The 16,274-nt window shown below is 39.6% G+C and overlaps 1 protein-coding gene across 4 annotated transcripts in view; it reads right to left on the bottom strand.

The window, feature by feature from the left end:
• LOC137260960 (inactive phospholipase C-like protein 2) overlaps positions 1–8,976 on the bottom strand; it is a 70,162-nt gene extending 61,186 nt beyond the window's left edge. For all 4 annotated transcript variants that reach the window (XM_067798538.1, XM_067798539.1, XM_067798537.1 and 1 more), the window contains exons 1-2: positions 8,742–8,976; positions 4,011–4,077 (exon numbers count right to left, since the gene is read on the bottom strand). In XM_067798538.1, the coding sequence (XP_067654639.1) occupies positions 4,011–4,055 (45 nt within the window). In that variant the 5' untranslated portion in view covers positions 4,056–4,077; positions 8,742–8,976. The remainder of the gene's footprint in view (positions 1–4,010; positions 4,078–8,741) is intronic.
• Positions 8,977–16,274: the final 7,298 nt, after the last annotated feature.

Raw genomic sequence — 16,274 nt, 5'->3', positions numbered from 1 at the left:
TCAGTTGCGTGAAGCTGGTTATTGTGGGCAGACAGTCCCACCTTGGAGTGAATGGTCAACCCGGTCAGTTCACGTTGAGTCAGCTTTGAAGGATTTACACATAATTGGGTCCACATAAATCCACTGAACTCAAGAGTCATCAGAAGATGGCATATCACCCCGGCCCCCACATATTTGAAAGGACAAATCATCTGACAGTTACTTGATGTACAGCAATAGGCACCACTTCAAGATCTGTCTCATATATCTGCCAAGATCTGTTGAAAGATATCAAATGGTTTTCGAGTTGTGCTCTGGAAATGAAGCCCATCCCTCCATTTTGAGACTAAGTCAGAATTGGTTTCATGGAAACATGGAAAAATGTAAGTGCCAAAATATTGTAAATAGCAAAAGGCACCACTTTGTGGTCTGCCTTGCATATCTGCCAAGTTTTGCTGTAAGATATTGAATAGTTTTCGAGTTGTGCTCCTGAAGCAAAGTCCATCACTCCATTTTGAGACTAAGTCAAAATCGTTTCCATGGAAACTTGGAAAGTGAAGACAAAAGTCAGTAAATAGTAAAAGGCACCACTTTAGGGTCTCCCCTACATATCTGCCAAGTTTTGCAGAAAGATATTTAGAAGGTTTTGAGTTGTGCTCCAGAAACGAAGCCCATCCCTCCATTTTGAGACTAAGTCCGAAATGTTTCCATGGAAACCCAGAAAATTATATATGGCAAAAACCTGAACATAGCAAAAGGCACCAAAACACTGTGGGAGCACACCAAAAATGGTCTTCACAACTTGTGCCCATGATGGGAATCAACATGGGTCTTCGGCATACCAAGCTAACACCTTAACCATTAGGCTACCCCACCAGCCCGACGTCATAGTAGTGACATGACATCATAAAAGTGACATAGAGCACTTTACAAAACCTTCCAGCGATGCATTTGACGTCTCTTTATAAACGTTTGAAAAATTAGAATAGTAAACACTTTCATGGTTTGTTGTATCTGTGGAACAGTACAGCCATGTGAGGAAAAACAGACCATTTCAGAACCACCCACACTTAACAAACCACTTCACTCCTGTGAGTTCATTTAGACATGGCAGAATGGAGTGTTTTCAGTGTATTTCAAGATTACATGTAGAGTAAATTAAACATTTAAAACTGCATGCAGGTGGAAGGTCTCAAGTGTTCAATTCAGTTAAGTTATCAGGTAGTCTATGTGAGTGTTGAAAACGCAGTATGCCTGTCTTTCAATTATTCTGAAATAATGGGAAAAACACATGCATCCAATTTTTATGACAGTTCATGAATCATCTGGCAAATGCAAAACATGCATAACTGGAGCAAACAAAAGTACACATCTACCAAAAACGAAGGCACATTATCACTGCTGGAATCATGTTCTATCACCAATCGTGACTTCCTGAAGCTATTTCCAACCCAGTATCTCTACATCACACTGTCACACTAGATTCATAGTGCAAATGCACTTGGACATAATCTGTGGACAGCAAAGAAACTACTCTCAGGACCCCTTCCTCCCCCACCTCAAACTCAAAAGAATTGTATAGATGATAGACATACGACAAACTAGTTCGTATTTCAAGTATTTCTCTTCATTTTCAAAGATTCTTGACATACTCAAGGCGTTTAATTTCCAGATTCCTCCACTAAAAGAAGTGATGAGTCTGCGTGATGATGAAAGCCAACAGTACAAGTAATATGCCCTCAAGATGAGCAGATTGTGACCAGTTTGAAGGAAGCTATTCTCCCAAACCATGTCCTTGATTAAAGCTATCCAGCTCAAGTGTATTACCGAAGACTGCAGGACATGCAAGACTTTGATCTGAAGAACCAATACAGCTCAGTCAGTTTGTCTGACTTGCACAACGAATGAGTTATTGGGTCTACCCGACAATGTTCCAATACACTTGGTCCTGTAAGTGATCAGATGGGAGACGATGCAGCTAATGCAGGATGTCAAACTTGAGTTCATTTAAGAAATATGGTTGATATGATTGTTGGAGTGGAACAGTACACAAGTAAGTCTTGGATACACATAGCTGCACGGCATAGTGGTTCATGATGGATTCAATAATATTTCTCTTGGTCGAATGCATTTCATGAGTAAACTTCCAACAGCATCCAGAAAAAGGAAACGTTCAAGGACTGAATGAAAGTCGTACTTATTGACATTATTCAGCTGATGAAGACTGGGCCTCATATGACCAAATTCCATGATGTGTAAAGCAATTCATGGTAAATTTGTTCCTGTGAGGAACTGTCTCTTCCATTAAAACCATATTTGTTAGAGGCGTAGCATCTATTCTGTTTAAGGTGGCAAAATGACAATCACTACATCTCTAATTCACAAATTCCATTTTCAAGAAGTATCAATACACTGTAGTATGAGAGATACAGATTCTGTTATGTGGATGATGTATGGCCAAGAGTGGCATGGAAGTTGCCATGTTTTAGTAGTCTTGAAACTCACAGAGGAAATACAGCCTTGAAAGGTCCTCGCTCATAGCTGAAAATTATTTTCTTACTAACCAATGAAGAGCATACTCGGAAATAAAAATAAATGGCTGATTCATGTTAAAGAAAACTATGGAAGTAGTGAAGGAACACCTTCAATTAATAAAACCTGTACATCAAAGAGCTAAAAACAACGGCTGACTATAAACACAAACACCTCAAAGTGTCAAATCAGCAACTGTTCACATTTTAATGAAATGCTGACTATTTCTTAAGCTCACAACTTTGGACTTAGTCTCTGACTCTCAAGAACACAGGTAAAATGTAGTTTCTCATTTCATTCATAATCTGGTAACTGCTGCCCAACACATTCCTCTGTTTCATGGTTTGTCTCTCAGCTCAAAACAGCATTAGACAGCCAAACGAGGGTTTCCTACAAAAAAACTACTCTGTTGGACACAAACGGTGGTGAACTGTTGGCAGCTCCGCATGCCTACAGCAAGTTCCTGGTTAAATAGGGAGCTGTCTCAAGAAGTATTGATTGGCTATCGGAATTATACAGTTCCTACACATGTTTACTTTTGGAGAACAAAAAATATTATTCCCTTAATGTATACTTCCTTTTTTTTGAAAATGTTTTTGTATCCACATACTGCATGCACATGACCTGTATAGATATTCTGCAGAGATCCAAAGAGAATGAAATCATTTATGAGTTATAAGTTTACACACAGATGTACAGGCAGCATGGATCTCCAAACCTCAAAAATGATGTTTGTGTCCTGTAGAACAGGATTAGGTAGGAGAATTTCATCTCGGTATTGTTGTACAATAAGTTGCATGAGCATGATTCAGGCTGGCCATTTGGTGAGATTGCTGATGTTAACAATTCCTGCATGAATCTGAACTTATTGTATGCAATTTGGTGCAAACTTTCATGTCTTCTGTCAAACAAAGCAAAAGGTGTAACTTGTTGTTGATCCACCCAGTTGTACACTGGAATTGTGACCATGCCTTGTGGACAATAACATGGTGTCATCACACAATGCAACACACTAATGCCAGATCACACACACAGTGAGCAGGTCCGGCTCTGGTTCGCCAGAGACCACTTACAGGATGATGCAGGTGTCAGCTCAGTACTGTCCAGAACTTCAGCCACATTGGTGAAATTCTTCAATATGCCCCCCCATGCTTCTGGAACAGCCCCAATGGCATTGTGGTCAGCAGTAGAGACCATCATGACTCCACACTCAAACAACTGGGCCCTGCTACACAAAGCTATCTCAATGGCAATCAGACTTCCCATACTCTAACATAGGCTTACAATAGCTTTAAGGGATTTTGAGCACATTTCACAAAGTGATCGTAGTATTACAACTGTCACAAGTCCATATCGAAGTATAGGGGCTGTGATGACCTTAGAGCAATGATCGTTTTTTGAGATGGGGCCATGTATACGAGTTACGACGGTTAAAGTGCTACGCTAGTTTTGTGAAAAGGGGCCCAGGCCATTGACCTGATAGCAGGACAAATACTTACCCCTTGTTCGGCTTCTAAAAATAGCAACAGGTCATCAGTAGACATGTAATCTGCATTGCTTGCATACCTGAAAACAAACAGAGCGATTATTACTCCACATCAGCTGATATTACACAAATGCATCCCACTAATCACGGGGTTTGACAACAATCACCATTCCAGGATTCCTTGTTTCAGCAGCATACAGCAATATTCTAGCTATAAGAAGGTGGAATGTAAATGATTGAGTCTGAAGAAGATTCCAGTTGACATCATGGTAACTGATCTACACAACTAGGTTGCAATGGCATACATCAGCTGGGGTTGTTACAGCCGCGTGGATAAAGCTTTTACTTGTTACTTGTTTTCACTGAAGACCTAGGTTCAATTCACCACAAAGTACAATGTGTGAAGTCCATTTCTGGTGTCACCCACGTTGATATTGCTGATATATTGCTAACAGATGCGTAAAATCAAACTCCTTCACCTTACTTTGAGTTGTTTACACTGGACACAGTCTGTAACCAATGTTGGCTTGACTTTCAGTTAGATCATGGAAAAAGTGAACCGGTTTGGGGAAGTAATGTGATGGAAGGCTTTGACTCCATAACGAAAAAAAAAAAGATTTGTCTTCTTTCTTTTTAACATCAAACGAACATTTCTTTGAAGAGACATTATTCGAATCTTACTTTATTTCAATGTCAACCATCAACCCTGCGGTGTTGTGAAAACAATCCATAAACCAAGTAATAAAGAAAAAGTTTTTTCTCTACAACAATCAATCACAGACTGATCAAGAATATAATCCACATTTCATTACACAGCCTTCTGGCAGAGCTGGGTATATACATTAACACCAAAGAAATTGTGATGGTCACACTGCTGAAAAAGCTCAAATCATGACAAAAAAATATTTTCTTTAACTCAATTATCTCAACACATGAGACAGCTGCCGTACAAATCAAAGAATTCATAAACAAACTTAAATGAAGCAAAAATGAAGCTTCAGTTTAAAATATATCTCGCAACTCTACACTTACAACACTTTACTGTAAACATAATTCTCCCAAAGCCATGGCTTGAGCACGATGAAACGATGATGTTGATTTTGAGAATTTTGGATCAGAATGTGTCATTTTGTGAATCTGTTAAATTCCATGTCATTGATGTTTCTAGTGAAAGCAACTAAAAGTGATTCCATGGCAACACTGGTCCAAAAGTGATCTCATTAAACCAACACTTTCATTCTCTCTCTATTCCTGTGTGTGCAAGAATGTCCCATTTGGCACTACAATTCACTGTACAGAATTACTCTCCCTAGCCATGCCAGGATCTGCTGACATTGGTTGAAAAATACTATGATCTTTGGTCTGTTGGTATGTATGACCTGCCAGTTTAGCCTTCCCTTCCACAATAAAAGAAATATGGCATATGCCACAACATATCAAAGATACTGTTGGAATTTTGCTGATAGCAGTGAAAAACTAAACCCACTCACTCAAAATTAGATGGCCCATCAGTAAATGATCATCCCCAAAAGGATTTACCTAGGACAACTCTGACGACGTTATTACGATGGTATCTGCTGATCTTAAGTCTACAGCATATGAAACTGTAAATTCCTTCCTTGAATTTAAAAATCCCATTTTATCCAAATTTTCCAAATTAGGAACATTTAAAAAATCAAATTTCAACCAACATTAACATATTTCAAAAACATTTCCCTCCAGGGAAATGAGTAATCTCACTCAACACCAACTAACCAGTCAATCCAACAACATGAAAAGTATTTCAGTGGATTAAAATGATTATCACCATGAAACTGCTTGTTATATTTCAAGGCTGTGCAGGGGAGGCAACAAGCTGCCACACATGATATTTCAGCAATACCACAATGATACCAAAATTAAAGAATTACTATAGCCAATTAAACCCAAGCACTACCTGATCCTCTACTGAACTTCATTTGTATTCTAAAATGATTGTTCATATGGGTATACTGTTTGAAATATGTTCTAAAAACACTCACTCTATATCAAATAGGCACAACTACACAATGCCATTTAGAAAGCGGTCAAATGCAAGATATGTTATATTTGGGATTTCACTTTCTTAGTAAAGTACAACTTCTAGTACTTTTTTGGTTGAGTCCCATCTGGGATTCAAACCCTGCTGGCGATTAGGTGCAAGACTCTGAGGGTGCAAGTTCGAATCCTGGATTGGACTCAACCAATTGGAGTCATCAGAAGATGACATATCCCCCTGGCTCCCAAAATATTTGAAAGGACAAATGATCTGACAGTTACTTAACGTTTATTTTTTCAGACTAAGTTTGAATCGTTTCCATGGAAATCATGAAAAATATAAATGCCATATATCTGTAAAAATCAAAAGGCACCACTTCAAGATCTGTCTCATATATCTGCCAAGATATAGAAGTCAGAATCATTGCCATGGAAAATGGGAAAATGATAAATCACAAAAACCTGGAAATAGCAAAAGGCACCACTGTAGGGTGTGCAACACATATCTACCAGGTTTTGCTGACACATATTGGGAAGTTTTTGAGCTGTGCTCCAGAAACGAAACACACCTCTCACGTTTGAGACTAAGACTGAAACGTTTCCATGGAAAACGAAAAAATAATAAATCACAATAACCTGTAAACAGCATAAGGCACCACTTTAGGTTCTCCTTGGTATATCTAGAAAGTTTTGCAGAAAAATATTTAACGGTTTTTGAAACGGAAACGAAGCCCACCCCACCATTAGACTAACACCCAAATGTTCCATGGAAAACCAAAAATAATAAAAGTGCCCAAAACTCTGTAAATAGCAAAAGGCACAACCATAGGTTGAGATCATTATATCTATCAAGTTTGATCTAAAAATATTGAACGATTTCTGAGTTATGCTCCGGAAACAAAATGATGACGGACGGACGGACGGACGGACGGATGGACAGACAGACAGACAGACAGACGAGGGAGGCATCGACTATATCCCCCCGCATCACATGGCAGGGGGATAATAAGGGAATAAATTTCTCACCCATTGGTCCTTTTTGTTGATAGACAAATCACACACCGATGCAAAGACTCGATAACACTAGTGCAACACCATTCACATGATGAATGGAATCTAGCACATTATAAACAGAATTATTATTTTCATTATTGCTGAACCTATTGTCTGTCTACCTCCTTAGCCTCATCCTCCATCTTTGACTGTGGCTGGATGTAGGTTAGTCTGTCTCACAGTCCCTGAGCCACATATTTTCACCTACTAACTTGCCCTCCCTGCAATGCTAAAGATCAAAATGAAGAAAGTCCAGGTTTCCACAGGTTCAGAATCTATCATGTCACGGGTCATTTGTTACTATCAAAATCAAATATATTCAGAGACTAGCTTTAGTCTAGATATGAGAATAAACCCATCAGAAATCTAGTAGGATGGTAGGAATATATGAATAAGAGGCGATAGTTTAAGGTAAATCTACTCTTCAACTGCAAAAACATGCTGGTAACTGGTGCAAGGTGGGGGAATTAAGCCTCATCATAATATTATTCTTAGGGTAAGGTAAATCTTTTCATTGGTACAATGCCATTTAACTTTTTACTGTGAACATTGTGAAGAGCACTGGCATGTTGCCAATCCAATCACAGACTTTAGTGATCTGATACTGACAATACCCTTCGACAACTCCTTACAGATGTCTTTCGTCTCTCTCTCTCTCTCTCTCTCTCTCTCTCTCTCTCTCTCTATATATATATATATATATATATATATATATATATATATATATAATCTGGACAAGACAATTAGCAAACATATCAGGTGACTAGTCACACATCTGTCTGCAGCAACCAATGCTGTGTGTCTTCAGTGGCAAGATTATGTGTGAGTTACAACCTTCATGTCTCGACCTTCTGAAGCTGCAAGAACTTGTAAATTCCACGTACCCATCACTTGTAGGGGGTGGGGGGTGAGAAAGGAGAAGGAGAAAGAGAGAAAGAGCACAATAACTGATGCAGTACCTAGATGAGAATGGATTACATGCTACCCAGTTTTTAATGACTATAATCAGATGGGATTCTATGCATTTGGGTGTTTAGGGACAGGTCACTGAATATTAGACACCCAAAGAATTCTCTTCTTAAAGAATTTTTCTTTAATTTGGTTTGGATTTTCAATTGATTTGATTTGTTTTCAATCAGATATTTCGTAACAGTTTCCTTGTAATGATCACCAAAGAAAACAATTGTCTCAGGCCATATGAGTCTTTCAGCTGAATGAAGTCAAATCAGAAACACTTTGACTGAATAATTGGTTGATTGAGGCCATGGGTCATAGAATCTCATCCCCTCCTTGTAGTCAGATTTCCTGTGGGAGCTATTACCATAAGAACATAATTTGATCGGCTACAGACTGCTGGTGGGAGAGTCATATGGACTCAACCTTAGCATGAGCACAAATGAAGCCTTCCGATTACGAAAGATATTTCATAACTTCCTCGGTAGTTTAATTCTGTTTCGCAGCATATATCCGCAATTAGGATCACAGATATTGATGGCGATTTATATAAGGTTGCTCATTATGGGATTGTTGAAAGGTAGTGGTGGGATTTCTGACTGGCGTTCTCATTAGAGGGTAAATCAGATGTCATCTACCTCTAACACCGAAGATGGTCCCTTGTTGGGGCAGGGGACTTCTGGCACAGAATGCAGGTGTGTATTGACAGAAATAGACTTACCTGAGTCACAGCCTGCTGTCAGTCATGATTGTCTGCATGGATGATGTTGGAGCCGTCGGTGATGGAGTCTGACTCCATACATGTTGGCACACATGTTGCAGTGGTCTTGGAGCACCTGCCTCCAACCATGATTATGGTGGTGAAAACTGCAACAATGGCTGTTTACTAAGTGCATGTAATTTGGCTGAGAGTGCAAGAGGCTTATTCTAACACTTGAAAGAACATTATTCTGATACTTACAGGGGTGAGTATTTACAAACAGAATAACTTTAATATGAAGCACATATATAATTAAGAGATATATCAACATTGTAATATGTTTCATGTTATGACAGACGGCATATAAGAAAAAGAAATGTTGATGATACAGCCAACTTATAATCCTGAGCCAGCGAGTGCCACACGGGTTGGGGAGGTGGGCAACCAAATGCAACAATCAAGAGTAGGGTAGAGGGCCAAGTGATGGCAGCAACACCTTGTCACAGACCACGGCAGGCAGGGGGAAACAGAATCACCATCAGCTCAAGCAAGCCCTGAACTGCATCAATGAAATGAGGAAAGCAAATTTCTTTGATTAAACGAACATTTAAATCTCTGACTACATTTCAACTGGTAGAGAGACACCCTGGGGGTGTGCCAATGCCAACAAATATATATGAAAAAAAGTAAATTTAAAAGGGTACTTTGCCTGTTACGTACCTAATAATGGATATCTTCTCTCTCTACTCTCTCTAAAAAGACTACTAACAGTAATCACCAGAATGCTAAAAGGGTACTTGACAGAGAGGTAAGAGGGCAGATTACCACTCACATTGCACGTTTGGGAAGATTTTTCTTTTTTTTAAGATATAAAATCCACTTTCTGCCTCGCCTCACTCAATAACAACAAAGACACACAAGCCATTAATTACGAACTGCACCTCAGTATCAATGAATTGCATTGCAATGAGCTAGTTAATTAGTATAATACAACCCAAGCGTAAGCCTAAAAACCAACGGCTAAATACAATAAGTTCCGCTCAGTTGGTCACCAATATCAGTAGTACAGGTAAGACGGAGGACTCTTGACCAGACCACCCGGGTTCGGTTCCCAGAAGCGACGTCATTTCTTTCAGACTTAGTTAGATTCTTAGTTAAAATTGTTAGTTATATTGTTCACTTGAATGCTTACACCACTAACCATGCTAACATTAGATGCATGAAAGTAGCACGTTAATTCACAGGAAGTTGCAGGTGACGAGAGGAGGCAGACGAAGCAGAGTTGGATGAAGAAATAAGGAGACAAAGTGGAAGGAGAAAGGCATTCAATGTTTTCTCACTGCCCCTCCCCTCACTTTTTGAATATTATCCCCAAACATCTAAACAAAACCCCATTAAACGATTAAACGCTTAAACACACCAACCACCCCCCGCCCCCCTCCCCCACCCCCAAATTTATACCAGCGCCCCTTTTTGAAATATTACATCGGGGAATAAATCACCGGGATTGCTATTCTTACTAAAAAAAAAAAGAAGCGGGGTACGGGCAGAACTCTTTACAAAACAGGTAGAGAAGCATGATAATGACATACGTCTTGTTTTGGGCCGACATGGTATACAGAGCCAGTCAAAGACAGGGTGGCAGCTGCACGTAAAGACAGCCTTGCCTGACTGTGACGGCAGTGTCAGTGGTACAAGCCAATGGTGGAAGATTTGTTGGTGTAAATTGCTATTAGAAACGTTCCATACAAGACCTAAGGGTGACTTACCTGGTCGAGCGAGGTTGGGAAAGAGCTATAAGCTGTTTGAAATGACAAGCTGCATGGCGGGCCCACGTGACCCGGAAACCGTGCTTCACTGTGGTCCCACACCAAAACAGCTCTCTCCCTATCCAGTTTGGTGAAAAGAATGAGGGTGGCGAGAGGAAATATGGCGTAAAGGCCAAAGCAGCACTGTGGCTGATGGCGGTTTTTCCGTTCTTGTAAGAATGGAGTCTCAGACGAGAATTGCATACATGCTATTGCCACGCCCACGCCCACAAGGAAAGTGAGCTCCTAGAGCCCCTGAAATATACACGGTTTTAATGAAAATAAAAAATAAAAAATAATGCAAATGAAATCATTTTGAGGTGCAGATGCGCAGATTTAATGGTAAATACGTCTGTTAAGTTTTTGGCCTCGTACTTGGTGAAGGTTGTGAAAACATGCCATTGACTGCATGGGCAGGGCTTGATGGAGGTGTACAGAGCATAGGATAAGGCGACCACATGGAGGTGTATCGTAGTACAACATGACCATATATGGAAGCTGAATTAAAGCGACACTGACACGCATGTAGGGATGGGGTGGTTTGTTCATATATCAATTTGGATGTTTTTGTAGTTTTTGTTGTTTGTGTAGCCTTTGGTGCCTGCTGTGACTGTGACTGTGACTATGGTTTTGGTATAGCTGGTTGGTTTTGGTTGGCTGGGAAAGATTAAAGAAGATGGTTGGTGCGAAGAAGTGGTGATGTGTGGCGCAAGGCTTGGTTAGCAAGGAATGCGATTGGTTGTTTGAGCCATGCGACGAGGAAGGGTGTAGAGTGGGGTGATGAAGTTCTTTCAAAAAGACCCGATGTGGCACCAATTTCGACACCTCCTGTGTCCAGTCTGGATGGCTGTATTCGTAGATGCCAATCTGGCGATCTCTCCTAGCCTTTGGCCAGGATTTCGAATTATGGTATTATTGGACTTCGATATATGGTAGGGGAAAGCGCAGTCACCCAGTGGAATCGGTGGTAAAAAGGACTGCTTCCGGGTGAATTTGATGAATGAACGCTGACCTTTTACTGCATAGTGACCAGTGGATATAAAAACCCATACAGGGAAACCTCCCATTTTCCGAAAATATAATTTTAGTGCTAATTTGGATTGTCAGAAAATTGAGAAACACATTCTGAAGGGAGGGGGGGGGAGGTGAGATGGTATTTATATTATTAATTATTTTTCAAATAGAACACGTTTATAGTTCAGGGCGATCAAAATGTGCCATTCCATTCCATTTCATTCCTTGGTTGAAAGCAGCCTGCCATCACATGGGATTTCTAAACAACGTTTCCTTTGCATTGGTCACTCCATATAGCTTCATGTTGTGAATGACGTAGAACATGACTGTGCAAGATGGTTAAATAAACCACAATAATGTCATGAGTATAGATATTCATACCATACAAATATGTGAAGGAATTCTGTGGCATGTAGTTAAACATGTTACATGTGCATGTACTAAATGGTCAAATTACGTAAACTGTTTTCATGTGAAAATGAAGTTGAGTTTGGTTTCGTATGGGCAGGCATGTGATGATTCTGGTCTGTCAGATGTTGAGAAGCCATTACCACCACCCAGGACTCTGCAGGATTCACCAGTTTAAGAGAGAGGACACGCCTGCTTCTTTATCACGTCCACCCTATTGCAAGCAATGTAGCCAAGAGGACACATTTAAAAGTTAATACTGAAACTTACTTTCTGACGGAGGGTGAATAAGCCATAATAATGACACATGTATTGCAATTCTTAGCACTTAAAGTTTAGGTATGAGGCTATGTACCTGTAATTTTAAAATGTTCAGTGTGTGAACTAGCAAAATTAAGCAAACTATTTTGATTGGAATGCAGTTTTGTTCTTAGATAACGAGGCAAGGTGTCGTTTCTTCAACGGCAACAAAAGTGAGCTCAGGAGCCACCTTCGTACGTGTGGTAACAGCAGACAAAATTCCTCTCAGATGTACTAAAATATACACCATGACGACTTAAATGTAACAGCTAAGTCAGTGGAACGCAAATGTGAGCTTAAGCCCAAGCAAGTCTAGGCCACGTAGCCGAAAGAATATCGCTGTTTTCAGAAGAAAAAAATAGAATGTGTATGGGATCTTCCTTTTAATTAGATCTTAATATATACTTCTGTAAAATATAATCATTTCGGAATTTATAGGTAATTAGTGTAGATATTAGCCATATTCTACGAGGCACAACATGACTAGTATTTTTAACAACGACTGCATTGAAGCCGAAGGGAAGTGCCTCGAGAGATGAAGGTTTTGTAAAAACGCCATGATGAAATATGAATAAATGCAAATTGCACTTACATGTAAGAAAGCATCTGTGGCTGTGGGGTAGAGTGTACACTTTTAGTAATCTGAAGCTCACACGTTCCAGGTGAAATGACTGTTCTCTGTTTTGCCTCGGTATTTCCGATAAGCTATGTATCAGATGGTGTGCCAGTATATATTGACTGAGCACCATTGGAAATATACGGGATGAAATAACTGAGGGAAATTAGTAGTTTCAGAACTGATATTTCATCAGATTGTCAATCAATAAATAGATCATTATTCATAACTCTATGGTGATAATGTATGAGAAGGGTGTTTTCAGAATGAACCTCGTCGCCATTAATGGAAGTGACGGCTACGCTCCCATTGTACAACGATTACCCTTAAATGCCGCACTCAGCAACATTACAGCTATATACTTCGATAGGCCTACGCAGCGGACTGTAAGTAATCGAGTTTTGAAAAGACGGAAAAGCTGTCATAAAGAGCATGGACATTCATTTACGCTGTTGGGATACGATGATACCTGTCAACGTGACCATTCGATCCTGTCAGTGGCCTCTTATGACAAGCATTTGCCAACTATCTCATACATGCGACAAATGTGCCGCTGTACTACCTGGAACAGTGTGAAACATGCCAGGCGAAGTGGAATTGACCTGCTTGAAGGTGCACGACATTTATCAAAATACATATCACATGTGAAAATACGGCCAGTGTATTCTTTGTGTTTGTGAGTGTTTTATGCGTGCGTGCGTGCGTGCGTGCGTGCGTGCGTGCGTGCGTGCGTGCGTGCGATTTTCATCCTTACACGAGTTGCAATTGAAGTGCTTGACCTTCTCGATTATATGATGCTCTTGAGCGACGTTTGTCCCAGTGCAATGCACTACACCAAAATTGCACACAGCACTTCTGAATAAATGCTAAAGCATTCCTCAAGAGCTTTGCCGTCTCCTTTTTTCTCTGGGTCACCAGGTGGCGATCACACTAAATACTGACATTTTACTCTGACCAAGTACCTCCTATAGACCTCTATGGTTTTACCAAGCACTTTCTCGATAATTATGTTTTTGGAAATTTGTAAAGCGACGGTTTTACTGAACCCTGTAAGTCAACTCCAAAGCAACAAGCAACTTCTTTTTCCTTTTTTATGTGTTGTACATTTAGAATGCACAGGGAAAGTAAAGAGCCTGTAGAGGCTAGAGAGCCTGCGACCCAGTTATACACGATATGTTTGAACTGTGAAAATGCATCTAATACGAGGCCTTAGAAACAGGGTGTAATCTTCATCGGGGAAGTGTAGGTATATTTGTTTGAAGTGACCATATATAAACAGATCCTTAGCAGTACAGTTTAGTAAATAGAGGGGATGGTGTCACTAGGGTCCCTGACGCACTTGAACCCCTACGACAACCTGACACCCAAAATGATTAGAGATCAACTTACAAGGAAGATTTAGTGGTAATGCCCACGACTCTTGTAACAGATGTTATTAGCTCATGAATATTCCACCCCTTTTCATTTCACATCTAGCAACTTGCTTCAGGCAGGATTAAATGTTTTCAGAAACTCAGCATTGATATGTCAGCTAGTATAAACTCCGATGGCCATTCTCTTTATGCTTCACTTGTAAATGGCACACCCACGCTTACTGCAGTAAATTGTCATCTGGATAAATGCCGCATCTGCCTGTACTTAATGGACCTCATGTGAATAAGCGATGAAGGGAAACCTGCAAGTTCTATGGATATATAATAGTCAACTTTCTTTCATTGCAATGATCTTCTTGGTAACACCGCTACCAAGCAAGTGATACAAAGAGCTGAAACAAGAGTTTATATATACAGAAAGTCATACACTGATAAGATTTTTTGTGTACATTGAATACTTAATCAGTGATTTGAGCAGAAGTTAGTGTACAGAGTGATTGGCTCTGATTACATTGCACAAAAGATAGCGTGGAAGCCAGATAGGCAAACGAGGAATGGGTGGAATACTGGTATTTGCTGTTGATTAAGCGGTTACAGGCCAGAGAATATGAGGTATCCTGGATAACGATTCATGATGGGGTTTCATTTTTGGTTTTTATGGCTGGCTCCAAAATATTGCAGTATGTGTGGTTGATTTGATTCATGTTAGTGGCTGGCCAGTAGATAGAAATAACGCGTTCTCCCGCAGAGCCTTAAACTCTGCCATGTGCAGAAATGTCGTCACCCCCCGCAATAATCCCTAACCTGTAAACCCTAATCTAAAATGCATAAGTCTCAATCAATAGCCCCCTAAACAATAACCCCTAACCCTAAACCTAAACCTAAAAATAAACCTAATCCTAAATCCTAAATCCTAAATCCTAATCCTAAATCCTAAATCCTAACCTAACCTAACCTAACCCAACCCAACCCTAACCCTAACAATAATTCTAAACCTAAACCTAAACCTATATCCTAATCCTAGACCTCAATCTAACCCTAAACATAACCCTAAACCTCAAACTAAATACTAACTCTATACCTAAACCTAAACCTATATCCTAATCCTAGACCTCAATCTAACCCTAAACATAACCCTAAACCTCAAACTAAATACTAACCCTAAACCTAAACCTAAACCTAAACCTAAACCTACACCTAAAAATAAACCTAAACCTAAACCTACACCTAAAAATAAACCTAAACCTAAACCTACACCTAAAAATAAACCTAAACCTAAACCTAAATCCTAAATCCTACATCCTAAATCCTAAATGCTAAATCCTAAATCCTAAATGCTAAATCCTAACCCTAACCTAACCCTAACCCTAACCCTAACCCTAACAATAATTCTAAACCTAAACCTAAACCTATATCCTAATCCTAGACCCCAATCTAACCCTAAACTTAACCCTAAACCTCAACCTAAATACTAACCCTAACCCTAAACCTAAACTAAACCTAAAAATAAACCTAAACCTAAATCCAAATCCTAAATACTAAATCCTAAATCGTAATCCTAATCCTAAATCCTAACCCTAAGCCTAACAATAATTCTAAATCGAAACCTAAACCTAAACCTCTGTCCTAATCCCAGACCTAGACCTAAGCCTAACCCTAACCCTAAACCTATATCATAAACCTAAGCCTAAATCTAAATCTAAACCTAAACCTAAACCTAAATTCTAATCCTAATCCTAATCCTAATCTTAATTCTTAACCTAAACCTATATCCTAATACTAGACCTCAACCTAACCCTAACCCTGACCCTAACACTAACCCTAAACCTAACCCTAAACCTAAACCTACCTGAAAACCTACACCTAAACCTAAACCTAAACCTAAACCTAAATCCTAATCTTATACCTAAACCTAAACCTAACTCTAAACCTAAATCCTAGACCTCAACCTAAATACCAACCCTAAACCTAAACCTAAACCTAAACTAGACCTAATCCTAAATCCTAGACCTGAACCTAAATACTAACCCTAACC

Source organism: Haliotis asinina, chromosome 14 (assembly GCF_037392515.1).
Source record: "Haliotis asinina isolate JCU_RB_2024 chromosome 14, JCU_Hal_asi_v2, whole genome shotgun sequence".
In the NCBI taxonomy this organism is placed as follows: domain Eukaryota; kingdom Metazoa; phylum Mollusca; class Gastropoda; order Lepetellida; family Haliotidae; genus Haliotis; species Haliotis asinina.
Note: the sequence above shows the minus strand (reverse complement) of the source record. Positions and strands in the feature narration are given on the sequence as shown.